This window comes from Lynx canadensis, chromosome D3 (assembly GCF_007474595.2).
Source record: "Lynx canadensis isolate LIC74 chromosome D3, mLynCan4.pri.v2, whole genome shotgun sequence".
Lineage (NCBI taxonomy): Eukaryota > Metazoa > Chordata > Mammalia > Carnivora > Felidae > Lynx > Lynx canadensis.
Window position 1 is genome coordinate 38,096,411 of NC_044314.2, and position 17,201 is coordinate 38,113,611.

The 17,201-nt window shown below is 41.5% G+C and overlaps 1 protein-coding gene across 5 annotated transcripts in view; it reads right to left on the minus strand.

Annotated features, from left to right (window-relative positions):
* MAPRE2 (microtubule associated protein RP/EB family member 2) overlaps nt 1-17,201 on the minus strand; it is a 158,916-nt gene that overhangs the window by 97,858 nt on the left and 43,857 nt on the right. Inside the window, exon 1 of one of the 5 annotated variants that reach the window (XM_030292299.2) lies at nt 878-1,147. The exons of the other annotated variants lie outside the window; for them this stretch is intronic. Within the exon in view, the coding sequence (XP_030148159.1) occupies nt 878-996 (119 nt within the window). The 5' untranslated portion in view covers nt 997-1,147. Of the gene's footprint in view, nt 1-877; nt 1,148-17,201 lie in introns of those variants that run through there. 5 annotated transcript variants of the gene reach the window in all.

Below are 17,201 nucleotides of genomic sequence, written 5' to 3' on the forward strand. Positions count from 1 at the left end.
GCAAACAATTTTAATGAGCTTATCTACTAGAACATACTGCCAGATATGCTAATGTAAAAATGATGCCAACCTTACAGTCCGACTCATTAATCAAAAAGCTCACAATACAATGACCAAGATCAGTCCCAGCCTCACATCAGACCTCAGCAAAATAGCAGGAATTACCTTCCTACTGTTTAAACAAGGGCGGGCTCCCCCACCCATGCGGAGGCTATAAACTCCTAAGAAAATGCATAAGGGCACCCGGTTTTCCTCAGGTCCATTGCAGTCTGGTCTCTTTCTAATAAACCACGGGTTCTATGGAGAAGATTTTGGTGAATGTCTGACACGGTGACCTCTGCTGTCAATCCTTGCACCAATCAGCGAGCAGAATTCTTACAAAGCTCCATCAATCTGGCGGTTTAACATCACAGACTGCAGCTTAATCTAGAGGATTCCATCTTTCCTGCACACACACCAGGGCAAGCGCAAATATTTTTCTCGCCATCCTCCCGTTCTCTGCCTTTAGGCACAGCCTACCCAATGGTTCCTTTAAAATCTAAAGGAAAGGAGAAAAGGAAGTGCTACAGCGTGTCTCTCTTTGGAGAAAGGGAAGAAATTGCTTGCGTTTTTACCAGTGTGGAAGGAAGGCGATGGAAGGAGACCCCTCGCAGGCAGCAAACCTATTCACAAAATGCTCTCCATCTGCAATCATGAAGCCTCAATGCACGGCTAACATGACACATGGAAACAGCAAATGATCACAAGCGCCCTCGTGAACGCACGTCTGCAGCCCGGTCCGGGCGCAGTGTCCGCTCCATTATATAACGGGCCGGATTTCCGCGCGCCCCCGCCGAGCTCCCCCGCCCGGCGCCGCTCCCGGTGCCAGCCCCATTACCTGTAGGAACGCTCCCCGCGCACTGTGTGCTTCCGGAAAGGAATGATGGTCCCGTTATCCTGGATGATGTCGTTGTTGTTCTCGCCATTTGGGGACAGGGTTTGGGTCGGACCAGGCATTGGAGCACTCCCGAGGTAGGGAACAAACCGCGGCGGGCTGGCTGGTGAGGAAGGTGGCTGCGTCGCGTCTTCCCGCTCGCCTGCTCCTCGCGCAGACCTTGCCTGCCGCCTGCTCGCTGGCTCCCTTCTCCCCGCTCGGCTCCCGCCCCGCCCTCCTGCGTCCCGCCCTCCCGGCTGCTGACGTCAAAGCGCCGGCAGCAGCACCGGGTCACGTGGCCGGGCCTGTCACCATAGCAACCCGCTAACTCATCACCTCTCCTCAATTCGCACTGGGCCGAGGCGTGACCATGCCAGCAGCTCCAGGCAGGCACCGGGGCAGGCCTACATCTGGCACGTAAAACCCCAGGCCACCCCCAGCCCCCCTCGCAGACTCGCCTCGTCTGAAAACCAGCTCTTCCTCTAACCATTTCCTTTCCGACCCGTGCTCCAACTGCAGCTGTGTACACAAAAGAACGATTCAGGCAGAGGGGTGTGGGAGACCCTTTAACTCCTTCAATACCAAGTTCTTACAGCATTCAAATTAAGCCCGGTCTGGTTTCAAAAAATATATAGAAAGATATGGTGGCCTGCTTCTAGAAAACGTTCGCCTTATCGGCTTCCTCCCCCATTCTCTCAACAGCAGCAACCTCCTTCCCAAAAGAAGCCCCAAAGCTGAAAACCTAAAAGAAAACTGCTTTTCCTTCCAATCAATGTAGCCTTTCCTTTAGTAATGTGAAGATTAAAGATTGCAAATTAAGAGATTATCTGCACAAAAGAATTCTCAAAGAGGGCTTAAAAAAATAGCTACCCTTTTAGCACAGGGTAACCCAAGAGCCCCCAATTCCAATTCTTCAACTGCCTCTAGATACCTATAATTAACTCATTTATTTTATTTTCATTTGTATTAAACAAGTCAACACTCAAGTATTTGAAAGCTCCCCACATTCTAGCTGTTCTGTATCATTGCCACACAATTTTCAAATACATTGGCTATGAGACAAGTGTGATTATCATCACCCCTATTTTAAAATGAGTCAACTATCGTATGGAAACCAATTTGACAATAAATTTCATATATTAAAAAAAATGAGTAAACTAGTGAGATTAAAGTAACTTGCTCAAGGTCACAGAGCTAGGAAGTGGTGAACTGGAACATCAAAATGACGTGCTTTTTATCAATGTGATTGGACAGTACTGATCTATATTTAATGTGAGCTCATAAATATAGATCAAGGTAAGTAAGAATCAAGTACTTTATGTACATTCGCAACATGACCACTGTGAACAGACCTGTGAGCCGAATTGCTAGTACTAGGCAAAGTCGATGGATTAGATTATAAACTCTCAACAGACCCCAGATGCATCCATTGCTTTCCTTCAGAGAGGAGAAGAGACTTTAAAGGATCTCTGCTCATCAAAAGTGGTCTCTGACCTTTTGTGGGTGTGAAGGGAAGAACCGGGGTATAAAAGACAGCATAAATGTATGTAGCAGAAAGTACGAGGCTATATGGCTCATCCGTTCACATCATTGTATGGTTTATCAGCTTTATCATTTTGTGGCACAGACATTTAAAAAAAAAAAACAACCCACAACTTTGTCATTCCTGACAATTCTCCAGTGTATCTCCGTGGTAATAAGTTATTTCTGGCACCAAGCTTCTAGAATTAGAAGCAAAAAGTTCGCAACCCAGATGGTAATGATAATCTCAAACAGGGTTTTTTGGGTTTTTTTGTTTTTTGTTTTCTATTTTATATTCTTCTTTGGGGCCATATTTTAGAAGTTTTTGTTTTCTGCTTTTCCAGTGAACTCCAGTGAATCTCATCACATGAGATTTTTTTTTCCCCCCTCGTACAGTAAGGATCTACTTCTGACCTAAGACTTGCAAGGTACACAGATAAACATATCTAAGTACAAGAGATATACAGCAAGCCTCACACTGCACACTGAGCTAATGAGGCCTGTGAGTGTGTGCAGTCATTGCTACAAAGATCCACAGTTCCTCTTACTATTTCTGTTACTGGCCCCACAGTTGTCAATTTCCTTACTAATTTGTTCCCTTTCACCAAAGCTTCCCCTTTCTTTGGGGATAGTCTGGAGGTGAAAAGCACAGTCTACAAATCAAGTATTTAATGTTTTTAGAGTACATCCTCTCATTTTGGGTTCTTTAGTACAGCTTTCTTCTCCACAATCCCATATTTAAGCAATAATTTGGTGTTATCATGGGGACTAAATTTGTCAGAATTTGAATGTATAGTTCATTGACTATCCCATCTTATTTTGTGGAAATTATAGTCCCACTGTTTCTGTGCTGCTTATGAAGGAGAGGACTATGGCCAAGAATTTGGGTTGATGGGCTAAAAGGGAGGGGTGGTGAGTCAGGTGAAGGAGGTATCTAAGAATTCTTGTAAATCTTCTTCTAAGACTGCTGTGAGCCATGATACTATAAAGGGACCCAGAGAGCTCCAAAGACCTGTGATTACCCTCGGAGACACTGGGGTAACCGGGGTAATAATTTGAAAATACTAAACAGATGTGTTTTCATTCCTTTCCCCATAAATCAAGTAGCCTGGCAGCCATTCTCCCATTCAGCCCTAGGGAAAAAGAGAGGGCAAATTCCACTTTGGGAAGGTGGTTGTAGGATACAGGGGAAGTGCCAAAAAGACAGGGAGGGGGAGGAAAGAGTCTACCCCTTCCAAACCTGACTGAGTATAAGGAGATGAAAGGAGGAAAAATCAGGTCCCCAAAGGGAGATGTTACAGAGGTCTGGCTTTGTTCTCAGCCTCTGGGACTTACCTTGACCTCCTTTCCCATTTGAGACTCTGAGAAATAACCACCTCAACGAGCGTCTCCCCAATACTTCCCTCCCCAAGCAAGGTACAGTCCCAGCACAATCAAGACTAAAATCAGTGGCTTGCTATGGTTAGGCAGAAGGGCCAGGGGGAAGGAAGGACATCTAAAAAACTGAACAACCACCCAAGAGACGGAGTTACTCAAAGATAGTCTAAACTCCAATAGGTTAGAATTCTGTGGATTGACAAGTTTAAAACCATTTGTTTTCCCACCTCTCATCAGGGTAAGGACTACCACATAGATCAATTATAGAAAAAAAATAACTATGCAAAAGCATCTATGAATATCTGAGTGTGGATTAAGGTTTTATCTTATGTACCCAGGTGTTTCTAAAATAAAATATATGCAGACCATTGTCTTTCATTTCCAACTGCCCCATGGAGAAACAGCTCCTTCATCAAGCATCAGGATTAAAACTGGGCCTCTGGAGCCAGTCAGATCTGGGTTCCTTGCTTGGTTTCATTACCTGCTGGCTATGTGACCGGAACAAGTTACTTTGCATCTTTAAGATTTAGGCTCCTCACTTTCCTCACCTAGAAAGTAGGTGTGATAATACTGCTTTCATATGGTTGCTGTGAAGATGAAGTTACAGAATATATTTAAGGCAGTTAACACAGTGTCTGGCATATGACAAAGGCTCTTTAGTGGTAAATGTTCTATATAAGGTGGCGCCAGGATGGCTGAATCCGTTAAGTGTCCAACTTCGGCTCAGGTCATGATCTTATGGTTTGTGAGCTCAAGCCCTGCATGGGACTCTGTGCTGACAGCTCAGAGCCCGGAGCCTGCTTCATGTTGTTTGTCTGTCTGTCTCTCTCTCCCCCCTCCTCTGCTTGTGATCTGTTGCTCTCTTAAAAATAAACATTAAAAAAAATAATAATAGGTAAGGCATATTCTTGTGTATGAGAAGCTGGTACAATAGGGAAGGTCCTAGGCTTGTCCTTGAGGAACTCATAAGGTTGTAGTGAGCAAGATAAAAGTACCAGCAATTATGATACAACATAATGCTGTAATAATGGTACCATACAGGGTGACATAGACCCATCAAAGATGAGCACCTAATTTAGAATGGAAATTAGGAAGGACGTCTGAAAAGTTCCCCCAAGGAACTATCTCCTAAGCCTTGGATGAGTAATAATTATAACCTTTTTTGTTCACTTCCTACGTGCAAGATAGAATGTGAGATCCATTAGGGTAGGAGCTCCAACTCTTTTGTTCACTGCTATCTCTGGATCTCCTAGAATAGAGCCTGGCAGGTAGTAGGCACTAAATGAATACCTAATTCATTCAGTTATTCAATATCTGATTTGATTCTCCCAAAAACCCTAATGACAAAATTTAGGCAAAAAGAGGAAACGCCACTTGTCCAGTATTGCGTCTCAGGGTTTCCTGGCCCCAAAGTTCATATGCTTATCCATTAGGCTGTATCGCATTTAAAACAGAATGGTAGTATAGTGAGAAGATAAAGGATTTCTCAGGCAGATATACTTAGGTACAGAAGTAGGAAAGGGAGTGAAGTCTCTGGGAAACAGCAATCTGTTTAGTATGGACCAAGAGCAGAGTACACAGCACCGAAAGATAGGGCAAGGACCAGGTACAGAAAGGTGCCATGGCCCAGTGAAGGAACTTGAACTTAATTCTGAAGGTGTTTTAGAAGCATGAAGTGTTGTAGGGAGAGAAATTAATGGTGCAGTTTGCAGATCGCAAAGGTCTGATGCTGGTTGTAGTGTAGAGAATATTGGAGAAAGCTAACATGAGTCAGCAATAAAGGCCTCAACTAAATCAGTGGCCAAGGGGCTGTGGAAGCAAGCACAGATCTGTGATCTTCAGAGGGTGTAATTGTTAGGATTTTCTGACTAAATGGGTGTGGGCACCATCGTTGATGGAGGTTAAGGATAGTTAGTGAAGGAGAAAGACATTTCAAATGAATTTCAAGTTTATGGCTTGGTTGACCAAATAGATAATGGGATCATTTATCAAACTAGGAAATACAGATGGAATCGCCCTTCTGGAAGAAAGGCTGTCAAAAGTTTGTATAGAGAGAAGTACCTCTAGGACACCCAAGTGATGAGAACGAGTGGTTACTGGGTTTCACACAGAGTGGTTGTTCATTTAATATTTGTTGAATAAAGGAACATATGGGTCCTTGAATTTATTTGGTATGTTTGACTTGGATATACATAGGATTTGGAGGAAATATCTCATAGGTGAGAACTGAAGCTGTGGGTGTTGGTGCCCATAGAGCGAAAGAGAAGGCTTGGCGTAGAACTCTTTAAAAGCCCAAGAATAAAAGAGAAGCCTGCGAAGAAAGACAGGGGGATTTTGCTTGGTGGGGCTAATCAAAGAGGGAGTGGTTTCACTGTGCCCAGAAGAGAAACGAATTTCAAAAAGAAATCTCTCAAGACAAATGTCACCAAGTTTGAATCACATAAGGGCAGAGAAGGGTTTACTGGATTTGAGGTGTTCTCAAAGGTAGTTTTAAGAAGCTGGATTTCAGATCAGACCCATTAATGATAACTGAAGAAAATAAAGAAGTAATCAAGTATGGAGAACCATAATTCTCTACAAAGTCACTAATATTCTGACTAAACCAAGATATTCAAGGAAGGAGGAAATATTAAATCAAGGTTCATACGTAGTACTGGAAACTAACTGGAATCAACAAGTATTTGCACTAAAAAGTTTCCAGCATGGAGGGGCCAATATGTTCATTAATATGCACCTGTTAGGCACCAGATGAATTGACCCTTCCTGTGAGCCCCCATTCTAGTGGGGTCATGACCCACATCCCAACAGAATGATAAAACATATTTAAAATGCATGTTTGGAGAACAGCATTACTAAGTCAGACCCAGAGGACACAGAGCCATGAGAGTAACAAGCAAAAAAAGGAAACCATCAGATGTCTCAAACACAGGCCTACTCAAGGAAGATCAAACTGGGTACCACCACAGATTTTAATTTTTAGGGTTCCTAGCCTATAGCACAATCGCATTTCTCTGGAGACTTCAGCCAGCAAGCACTGCCAAAAATCCTGGTCTACTTTTCTAACATGTGAAGTTCATCTAGGACAGGGATTTTGCATTATCTTGGATTTGAGAAATCAAAAGACCATACAGAGAAGATCTGAAATCATTAGCCAAGAATGGATATTAATCCTGATTCCATCCCAGAAGCCCTTACTCATCACAAATGCCTTTTCCAGGTGAAAACATGTTCACTGAAGCTGATAATCGCTGCTGTCAAAGGCATTCACAGCTGTCACACCACTTTAGATGGGGGGCTTCCTTAGATTGTTATCACCTCCGGATGTAGACAGAAGATTCCACTTAGCAGTCACATTGCTGCCCTGGGACAAGTAATTTCTCCCATGTGTATGTCCTAGGACATTTTCCAGTAGAGAATGGCAGGGACAAGTTACCAATCAATGGCTTAAAAATATGCTCCACATTTAAAATAATAGCAGTGGAATATACAATTGGCCAGCCAGTGGTGCTGGTCCTGAAATTGCATTGGTGGCATAGAAATGTATTTGGGATTGGTTCTTGCTCACTACTTTTAATCCCAAGGCATCAAAGATTTTTATTAGTTCTTTCTTTAGATCTGATGAGAGTTTTATGATATGACGCCTCCTGATTTTAGTAATAGCCTTTTACTTAAAATTGGTGCATAAGGTTTTCCCCCTACATGAAGCTCCCTTTAAAGCCAACTTAAAAGGTGTGCTCATTCGTGATGGACTTTTGAGATTATTTGTCCTTGGAGATTACTTATCAGCCATATTTATAGCTACACTGATATATTCATATAGAATTTTGCAAGCCTCCTATCTGCTGGTAAAATAGCAAGGTTTCCATAATGTCAAAAGATAGAACATCGCCACTGCCTAAGATGTCTTGTGTGTTGGAATTTTCTGATTTGCGATTCCTTGGATTTTCTCAAGCTTTGGACTTAACTTTGTGGAATAATTCATACAACATGATGGGAATGCAATTTAAAAACACTCAGCACTATGATTTCTGTAATCTTTCAATCAAATCTGTGCAATGTGGTTTCAGTCTATTAAATAAAAATGTGCTTTTGAATTATACCAGCTGGCTAAATTTAAGAGCCTTAAGTATGTTTTCCATAAAAATACAATGTTATAAATGTTATAATTGAAAAATGTATTAAGTATCCCAGAAATATAGAAAATAAAGTAACCATGCCTGGGGAAACAGGTAAAGCTTTGACCAAGGCAGTGATCAGGGCTCATTCATTCAACAAATATTTATAGAGCACCTACTATGCTCTAGGAACAATTATAGGTTTTGGAAATACAGAAATTAACAACACCAGACGAAATTCCCTGCCCTCATGGAATTCTCACTTGAGTGAGTGCGTATGTTACGGGGTTGAGGGGATAGTCAGAAGAGAGGAGTTCAGAAAGGTAACAGAAGGACCAGAATGTACAGGGCTTTGAATGGCCATTGTAAAGACTTCCACTTAAAACTAAAGTTAGAAGCTACTTATTTGTAGCAGCGTTAGCAGCGTCTGCTGGCACAGATGTGGAATGCTAACAATGGCAATGATTAGCAATAGCAACGCCTAACATTTACTGAATATTTAACGGGCCAAGTGCTAGTCTTTAATTGAACAGGTACTTTAATCCTCAAAAGCTTATGAGGAAGGAGCGACTTTAAATCTCACTCGTTAGACGAGGTAACTAGTTAAAAATAACTTAGCCTGATCACCAGCCAAGAAGTGGCAAAGCTGGGCAGGAATGTACCTGCCAGGTGTCAAAGTAGTCATTCTTATTCACTAACAATAGCCTGCCTTCCACTGGAGTCTGATAAAACCTGGGGGGGGGGGGTAAGAATGCAGAATCTAAGGTTGGAGAGTAGCAGGGATGAGACAGCAGAACACAGAGGCAAGAGAATGTAGATTGCTGCCCTGAAGGCAATTAATTCAGTCAAGGGGGCAAAGAAGTAAAGCCAGAAAAAGGCTGAAGGCAGGGACAGCCAGGAGGGGATGGTAAACTCTACAGAACAGCACTATCCATGGGAAGAGGTTGGAAGAAGTGGAAGGATAGGAGCTGAAAATTATGGTTAAGGAAAAGGTGGGGCAGGGTGTAGTAGGAAGATATACCAGGATTTGGGGTTAGCGATATACATGATTAATAGAGACAAAGTATTTTCTTACCCTTTATTGATACTAATTAACTTTTTCCCCCTGAGTAAACCTCAACTATCAATGTCCATTTCTTTGCTATCTTCTGGAGGGGAAAAGACAACCACAGGCACTGTTTTTTGGTACTTGTTTCTGAAGTTAAAATCTGCTTTCATTTTCACTATGCCAAGATCGTTATAATTCAACCATCCAGCTGTAGACATGACTATTTGAGTGCTCTCATGGAAATGTGTCTGAGCCCAAATTCATGAAATTCCTTTATTTCCTTCCCCTATTTTATTTCCATGTTTACATAAAGCACATCTTGTTGAATTGAGGGGACAAAAGGCATCTCGGGCTCAACTGTGTGGCAAGAGAAATGATGAGCCTATAGGTACAATTAATAAATAATCTTCCAGAAGTCCTCAGAAGCTTTCAAGAGAGGATTTCCCTAGGGCTCCCAAAAGTCAACTAACCGATTTGGCTTTATTTCTGACTTTGATATTAAGAAGTTCAAGGGCGTCTGTGTGGCTCAGTTGGTTGAGTGTCCAACTTTGGCTCAGGTCATGATCTCACGCTCCGTGGGTTCGAGCCCCGCGTCAGGCTCTGTGCTGACAGCTCAGAGCCTGGAGCCTGCTTCGGATTCTGTGTCTCCTTCTCTCACTGCCCCTCCCCACTTGTGCTCTCTCAAAAATAAATAAATGTAAAAAAAAAATTAAAAAAAAAAAGCTCAAACTGAGTCAAGAGACTCATTAATATAATTGTGAAGCCAGGAGGCAGGGTAATTGTGCAGTGAAGAGACAATACTTCTAACAGGCACCAGTGGCCTTCAAAATTTCAGAGGCACCCAGAACTTGGGCTACCAGCAGCAACCAGGGACACTGGGAGGGTGGGGCTTCGCTGTCAAGTACGATGTTCATGACAGCCGAGCTGTGGCTCACGGATGTCTCCTCTACAGCTTGTCAAGGGAACATGAGGCCAGCAGCTGGGAAGCAGTGTGAGTAATGGAAGAGAAATTCCCCAATTTCTGACCTCATCCGAATAAAATTTTTAAGAAGAAAATTAAAGAAGCTTAGTTCATTAAAAAAAAAAAAAAAAAAAAAAAAGAATGCAACTGGAAGTCATGAAGACTAAGTTTCTATCAGAAGTGTTCTAATTAGAGCTTATACTGTGCTTAATCAAGAGCTCATAAAGCCAAGTACCTTCATGTCCTCAATTTGCATTCACTGAACATCTACAGAACATGAACATGAAGGGTCCAACTACACAGCAGAGCACATGAAAACAAAGAGTCACCTTCAGCTAGCTTCCACTTAATTTCTAAATGAAGTTATCAGATTCTTAGGAAATACGAAAGGATCTTAGTCTCAACACCATATGGAAAGCCACAATGAGTTAAAAATCAGCTGATACAACTCCAATCAATTCTTCAGATTAGATCTCCTCCACAGCTTGCCTCTCATACTTTCCCCCAAGCCCCTAAATTCCAGTCTTCAGGGAAGATCCTATCAGCCTTTAAGAATGCAATGGGATCATTATAAACAAGAAGCAATGGCATGTCTAGTGAATTTTTATTATTTTTTGTCTTTCCATCCTTGTGGGAACAATTCCTTCAAACCTTGTGATTCTAGCTGAGTTTGACAATTACAATATTTCATCTTCCTGACCCTAAGGATTGGTTCAGAGTTAGGCCTATGATCAAGCTATTTAGAATATTTCTGTAGCTTTAAAAAAAAAACTAAAGCCGCAGTGTGTGTGTGTGTGTGTGCGTGCGCGTACACACATGTGCACCCTTGTACTTGGGGAAGGGCAGAGATAATAGCCTCCTTATTGAAAATAGCACTCTAGAATTGAGAAAACATGGTATAAATTGTTCAGCAAGAAATAAAAGGCATCCAAAGCAGAAAAAAGTAAAACTGTCACCATTTGCCCATGACATGATATTACATATGAAAAATCCCAAGGACTCCATGAAAAATCTGTTAGAATAAATGAATTCAGTGAAGTTTCAGGGTACAAAAATCAGCATACAGAAATCTGTTGCATTTCTAGATACTTATCAACTATCAGAGAAATTAAGAAAGCAATCTCATTTATAATGAGATCAAAAAGTATACAATACCTAGGTATAAACTTAACCAAGTAGGTGAAAGACCTGTACCCTGAAAACTATAAGACACTGATGAAAAAATTGAAGACACAAATAGATATTCCATGCTCATGGATAATATTGTTAAAATGTTCATACTATCCAAAGCAATCTACAGATGCAATGCAATCCCTATAAAAGTTCCAATGGCATTTTTTCAGACAAATAAACACAGACAATTCTAACTTTTGTAGGGAACTACAAATGATCCAGAATAGACAAAGCAATCTCAAGGACAAAGCTGGAGGCATCACACTTCCTGAAGTCAAACTGGAATACAAAACAGTAGTGATCAAAACAGTATGGTACTGGCACAAAAACAGACACATAGATCAGTGGAACAGAATAGAGAGCCCAGAAATAAACCAATACATAGGATTAATTTATGACAAAGGAGGCAAGAATATATAATGGGGAAAGAACAGTATCTTCAATAAATGGTGCTGGGAAAACTGGACAGCAACATATGTTAGAATGAAACTGGACCCCTACATCATACAGAAAAATGACTAATAGATTACAGACTTAAACAGAAGACCTAAAACCTTAAAACCCCTGGAAGAAAACATAGGGGTAAAGTTACTTGGTATCAGTCCTGGAAATTATTTGTTGGATTTGACACCAAAGCAAAGTCAACAAAGGAAAAATAAACAACTACATCAAACTAAAAACCTCCTGTATAACAAAGGAAACCATCAACAAAATGAAAAGGCAACCCATAAATTAGAAAATATTTGCAGGTCATATTTGACAAGGGGTTAATATCCAAAATACATAAAGAACTCCTACAACTAAATAGCAAAAAAACAATCTGATTTAAAAAATGGAGGGAACTCAACGCATTTTCCAAAGATGATATACAAATGGCCAAAAGGTACTTGTAAAAGTGTTCAACGTCACTAATTATGAAGGATATGCAAATCAAAACTACAATGAAGTGTCACCTCACACCTATTAGAATGAATAGTATCAAAAAGACAAGAAATAAATGTTGGCAAGGATGTGGAACAAAAGGAATCCTCGTCCATTGTTGGTGAGAATGTAAATTGGTACAGCCACTCAGGAAAGTAGTATGGAGTTTCCTCGAAATGTGAAAAATACAAGTAACATATGATCCAGAAATTCTACTTCTGGGTTGTTAATGGGAAGAAAATGAAAAAATATCTGCACCCCCACATTCATAACAGCATTGTTTATAATGGCTAAGACATAGAAGCAACCTAAATGTATAAGGACACATGAATGGATAGAGAAAACATGGTAAAATTCCCCCCATATTGGAATAGTATTCAGCCATAAAAAACAAAGATCTCTTGCCGTTTGGGATGACATGGATAGACCCTGAGGTCATTATGCAAAGTGAAATAAGTCATACAGAGGAATACCAAATGATCTTACTTATTTGTGGAATCTAAACCAGCCAGCCAACCAAACAACCCCCTAAGTCAGAGATACAGAGAACAGATTGGTGGTTACCAGAGGTGAGGGGTGAGAGTTAGGTGAATGGGTGAAGGGAGCCCAAAGGTACAAACTTCCAGTTATAAAATAAGTCCTGAGAATATAATGTACAACATGGTGACAATAGTAATACTGTACATTTCAAAGTTGAGGGAGTAGACCTTAAAAGTTCTCATTTTCACAAACAAAAAAACCCATTTGTAACTATGTGTGGTGATGGATATGAACGAGATTTCTTGTGATCATTTCCAATATATACAGATATCGAATCATTATGTTGTACACACAAAACCAATACAATGTTATATGTCGATTATATCTCAATTTAAAAAAAAATATAGTATACATTGTATAGTTACTATTTTTGCAAGGAGTAGATGTTGAAAGAGGTCATAGTTAAGATTAATGGACCACTCAAATTTGAATCTAGATGCTGGTCCTTCAAAATTGAGTAATCTTGACAAATTACTTTCCCTAGTTTCAGCTTCCTCATCCATCAAATGGGGCATACGAAGATTTACAAAGTAACACTTTGAGATATAAAGCTAGGTTCTTGCTTTATCTGCTGAGGTCACCATTTTTTTAGGCTTTTCCCTTCAGAGGTTTGATCTATTTCTCCTCTCCTCGAGTCTAGGCAGGCCCTGTGGAAGCTTTGAGGGATAGATTTTTAGCAGTATATTTTATTGGCATAAAAATTATGCCAACTAGTTCCTAGCCTTACAGTGACTAGCAGCTTCTTCCTTGGTCTCTTGGAATCCAGCTGCCCTGTAAGAAGCTTATTTATCCTTCATCACCATGCTGTGGGAAGTATAAGCCATGTGGAGAGGCCCTGTTAGGAACAGATCATGGGGAGGAAGAGAGCACGGAAAGAAAAGGAGCGATAGGGAACGGTGGTTCCAAGGCTCATGACCAAAGGTCTCAGCCACCGCAGCTAATAGTGATCCACTATGTGGATCAAAGATAAATTGTCTAGCCAAGACCTTCCTGAATCCCTGATCCACAAAACCATGAACTATAACAAAATGGTTAAGTTTAAGAGTTGGGGGGATCACCTGTTACACAGGAATATAGATAACAGCAACACCCTACTGAGTCCCTATTGCTGCATAAAGGATCACTCCAAAATTTAGTGAGTTAAAACAGCAATCATTATCTTTTATTCTGCAGGCTGACTAGACACAAGTAGCAGGTTGTGACTTATGATCTCTCAAGCAGTTGTAATTAGAAGGTAGCTGACTACTGAAGACATCTTAATGGCTTTCTCAGCCTCCCAACTGATGGTTGATGTTGCCTTTTGGTTGGGACCTCAGCTGGAGCTCTTGTGGAACACCCACACACACCTCTCCACACGGCTTGGGCTCCCTCACAATATGGAGCTGGATTCCAAGCATGATCATCCCTAAAGAACAGACAGAAGAGGATGGGATTTCAGAATCTACTCTTAGAAGCCCTAAGAGTAACTTCTATCATACTTCGCTGGTAACCCAGTTGCAAGGAGGGATACAGACTCCATCAGAACCATAAATGGGAGGATGTCAAAGCACACTGTAAGAGAAACGTGTGGTAGCCGTCTATGAAAAATAGATTCTGACACACATACACCCTTTTCGACCTCCTTACTCCCCATTTCTTCCTCACAGGGCTGTTAAAGAATTTGAGAGAAGAAAAAAAAATCAGTGCTCGAGTACTGAGTTTCAAAATAGACTTTAAAGCCCCTGGCATGGAAAATAACCTGAAGAAAAATTTGTGAGCCTCAGAAGTCTGATTTTCAAGTATTAAAGGCTTAAGATCCTTGAATGACTCAGAACTTAAAGTTCATGCTATAAATCACAAGACCACATGACTAGCTGGAGACTGTTGAGGGAGGAGGCTGATGAGTTACCCTGAGAAGGGATCCTGCCCTCCCTCCTATTCCCAGCCATGCCTCAAGCCAATGGGAATCGGCAAGTAGAAAGAACCTGTTCTTTGCCTTATGTCTGGAACCCTAAGGGAAGGCAAAGCCACACAGAGGTTTCTAACTCACCACAACACAGAACATGAGGGGATAGATATGACTGAATGGCTTAGCAGGATATGGATTTTTCTGCAGAAAGGCCAAATATTTCTGAGGAGAGAGGGAGAACACACCTGACCCCATGTGGTAGCCACAGAAACATCAGCAGAAAATAGACGTGGTCTGCTGACCAAGCAGGTTTTCCTGAGGGAGAGTTGCCATGAGAGAAACTCGAAAAATCAGATCTTCATTCAGGTTTCCAGAAGCACCTTATAAAAATGTGGTGTGGTGTCCACGGTCATCGCTGCCTTCCCTCACTTACTGAATATGCAGGCCAGAGGCAGAAGCAGAAATTAGGTTGGCGCCATTGGTTTGCATGATGCTCGGTGCATTCAACAAGGAAGCATCTCCCTCACTCGGCTCCCCTCCTTGTCACCTCTCCTGCTTGAACTGTACCCATACCCAGCACTCAGTTTTGACTCCTCACAATCTCCACCTCCCATCCCCATCTTTGATTCTGTCACCGTATCTGTTCATTTCAGTGAGACCCAAGACATGGAGGCCCCTCTTTTTCTTCTACCTCACACCCTACTGCACACCTCCTACCTCAGGCCTAGATGAGGAGACTCCCGAGAGGTTTCCTTACTTCCTTACTCTTATTTCTCAAGGCTTTTGACCTCTCACCATAAGAGATATCTTTTGTCCCTCCTTTTTCAAATGTCTTCACTGGTTTGCTATCACTTTCAGGTTAAACGTTCCAAGTCTTGCTTTTGACACTGACGTGCCCTATACAATCAAACTCCCTTTAGAAACATATCCCTCACCATATACAGTAAGGGTGGGATTTAATTTGGTTTTACCTCTTACCCTGGAATGCTAGTCCTGCCTTCTGCTGTCAGCATAGGAAAAGACTTCTCTACATATAATTAGTCGAGAGAAGAGCCTGTTAATATTTGTTTTTTGTTTCTTAAATAGGCTCTGTGCCCGGCATGGAGCACACTCAAGACTTGAACTCATAACCCTGAAATCAAGACCTGAGTGGAGATCAAGAGTCAGATGCTTAACCAACTAAGCCACCCAGGCACCCCAATATTTCTATTTTGAATCCTTCACATAGGCTCTTGTAGAAATGGATTCTTCCTTCTGATCATTGTACTGGACCATGTTCAGTGGGACTGCTAGACCTCTAGGCTACCATTTGAAAATAACTTCAGCTTGCCTCAGGATCAAGCGAGGAAGAGGATAGCAACTCAGGTCAAGTGAATTATGATGTAAGTGTAACAGTATCTGAGTTGTCCTCTCTTTAGAGTCCCTGTCCATCCAGGACATTCAGGACGAGGAGAGAAAGCCAGGAACATTGAGCCACCACCATCTCATCTTCACAACTGCACTGACTAGTCAGGTTACATCATGAAAGTCAGGATTTCTGTTTTCAGCAAATTAAACGATGAGCTTAAAAATTGATAGGCAATTCTTGGGGTGCCTGGGTGGCTCAGTTGGTTAAATGTCTGACTTCGGCTCAGGTCGTAGTCTCACAGTCTGTGAGCCTGAGCCCTGTGTCGGGCTGTGTGCTGACAGCTTAGAGCCTGGAGCCTGCTTTGGATTCTGTGTCTCCCTCTCTCTCTGCCCCTCCCCAACTCTTTCTTTCTCTTTCTCTTTCTTTCTCTTTCTCTTTCATAAAATAAACATTAAAAAAATTATTTTTAAATCCATAGGCAATTCTTGCTTGGAAGAAATAAGCAGCATAGTATTGCTAATTCATATGTTCAAAGTTCTCCAGAGGGTAAGTTCTAAGGCTGGACGTCAAGTCCAAAATAAGTTTCTCTGGCCGTTACTTCCATTTGGACACAACCTGCTGAACAGCAGCCTCGCATTCTGCACGCAAAACACTCGACTCCGGGTAAAGTAAATCATTCCACAAGTGGTCCTCCTCCCACATTCACATTACTTGAGAAGAGTTCCTGAAGTTTGGACACAGTCTGTGGAGCCGAGCCAGCAAACTTCACAGTGGTTATGAAACAGCTGCAAATCCACACTTAGGTCATGCCTTGTACAAATACTCTAGAAAGGATACATTCACATCGAGAAAGGCAATGTGGCTTTGCTAGTGCTCATCAAGGTGAGCAGCCTTTATTTCACTAAGATGACAATAACAACCTATTGGGGGGTTGCTTCCTATTCCTATAAATCCTATTCGAGGCTGTATAGTCAACCTGGATTACTTCTTTTCTTTTCTTACAATTTTTTTCATATTTTATTTTCTCCAATCCCCCTCCTCCAAATAAACAAATAATAATTGACTTCCCTCGTCTAAAACCATCACTTGAGCCATTCACAACATGGAAGCCAAGAACCCAACCACAAACCAAAACAGAAACACTGACTTTACCTGGCAAAACAGAATGCCCTCCAGCAAGGGGAGCTGTTGCCATCCTGAGTATTAGGGTTCCCGAAAAAGATCTTTTTTGGATTCCCTTGGAATATCAGTCAGGCAATTGTGAGAACCAAGTTTTCTGTGTGATTTTACACATAATTATCATTCTCTGCAAAATGGGAAATGGAAGCTCAGTGAACCTTTGGATTCTGTTCCAAAGATTTTGTAAATTTTACTGATCTCGAGATTGTTTCCATTT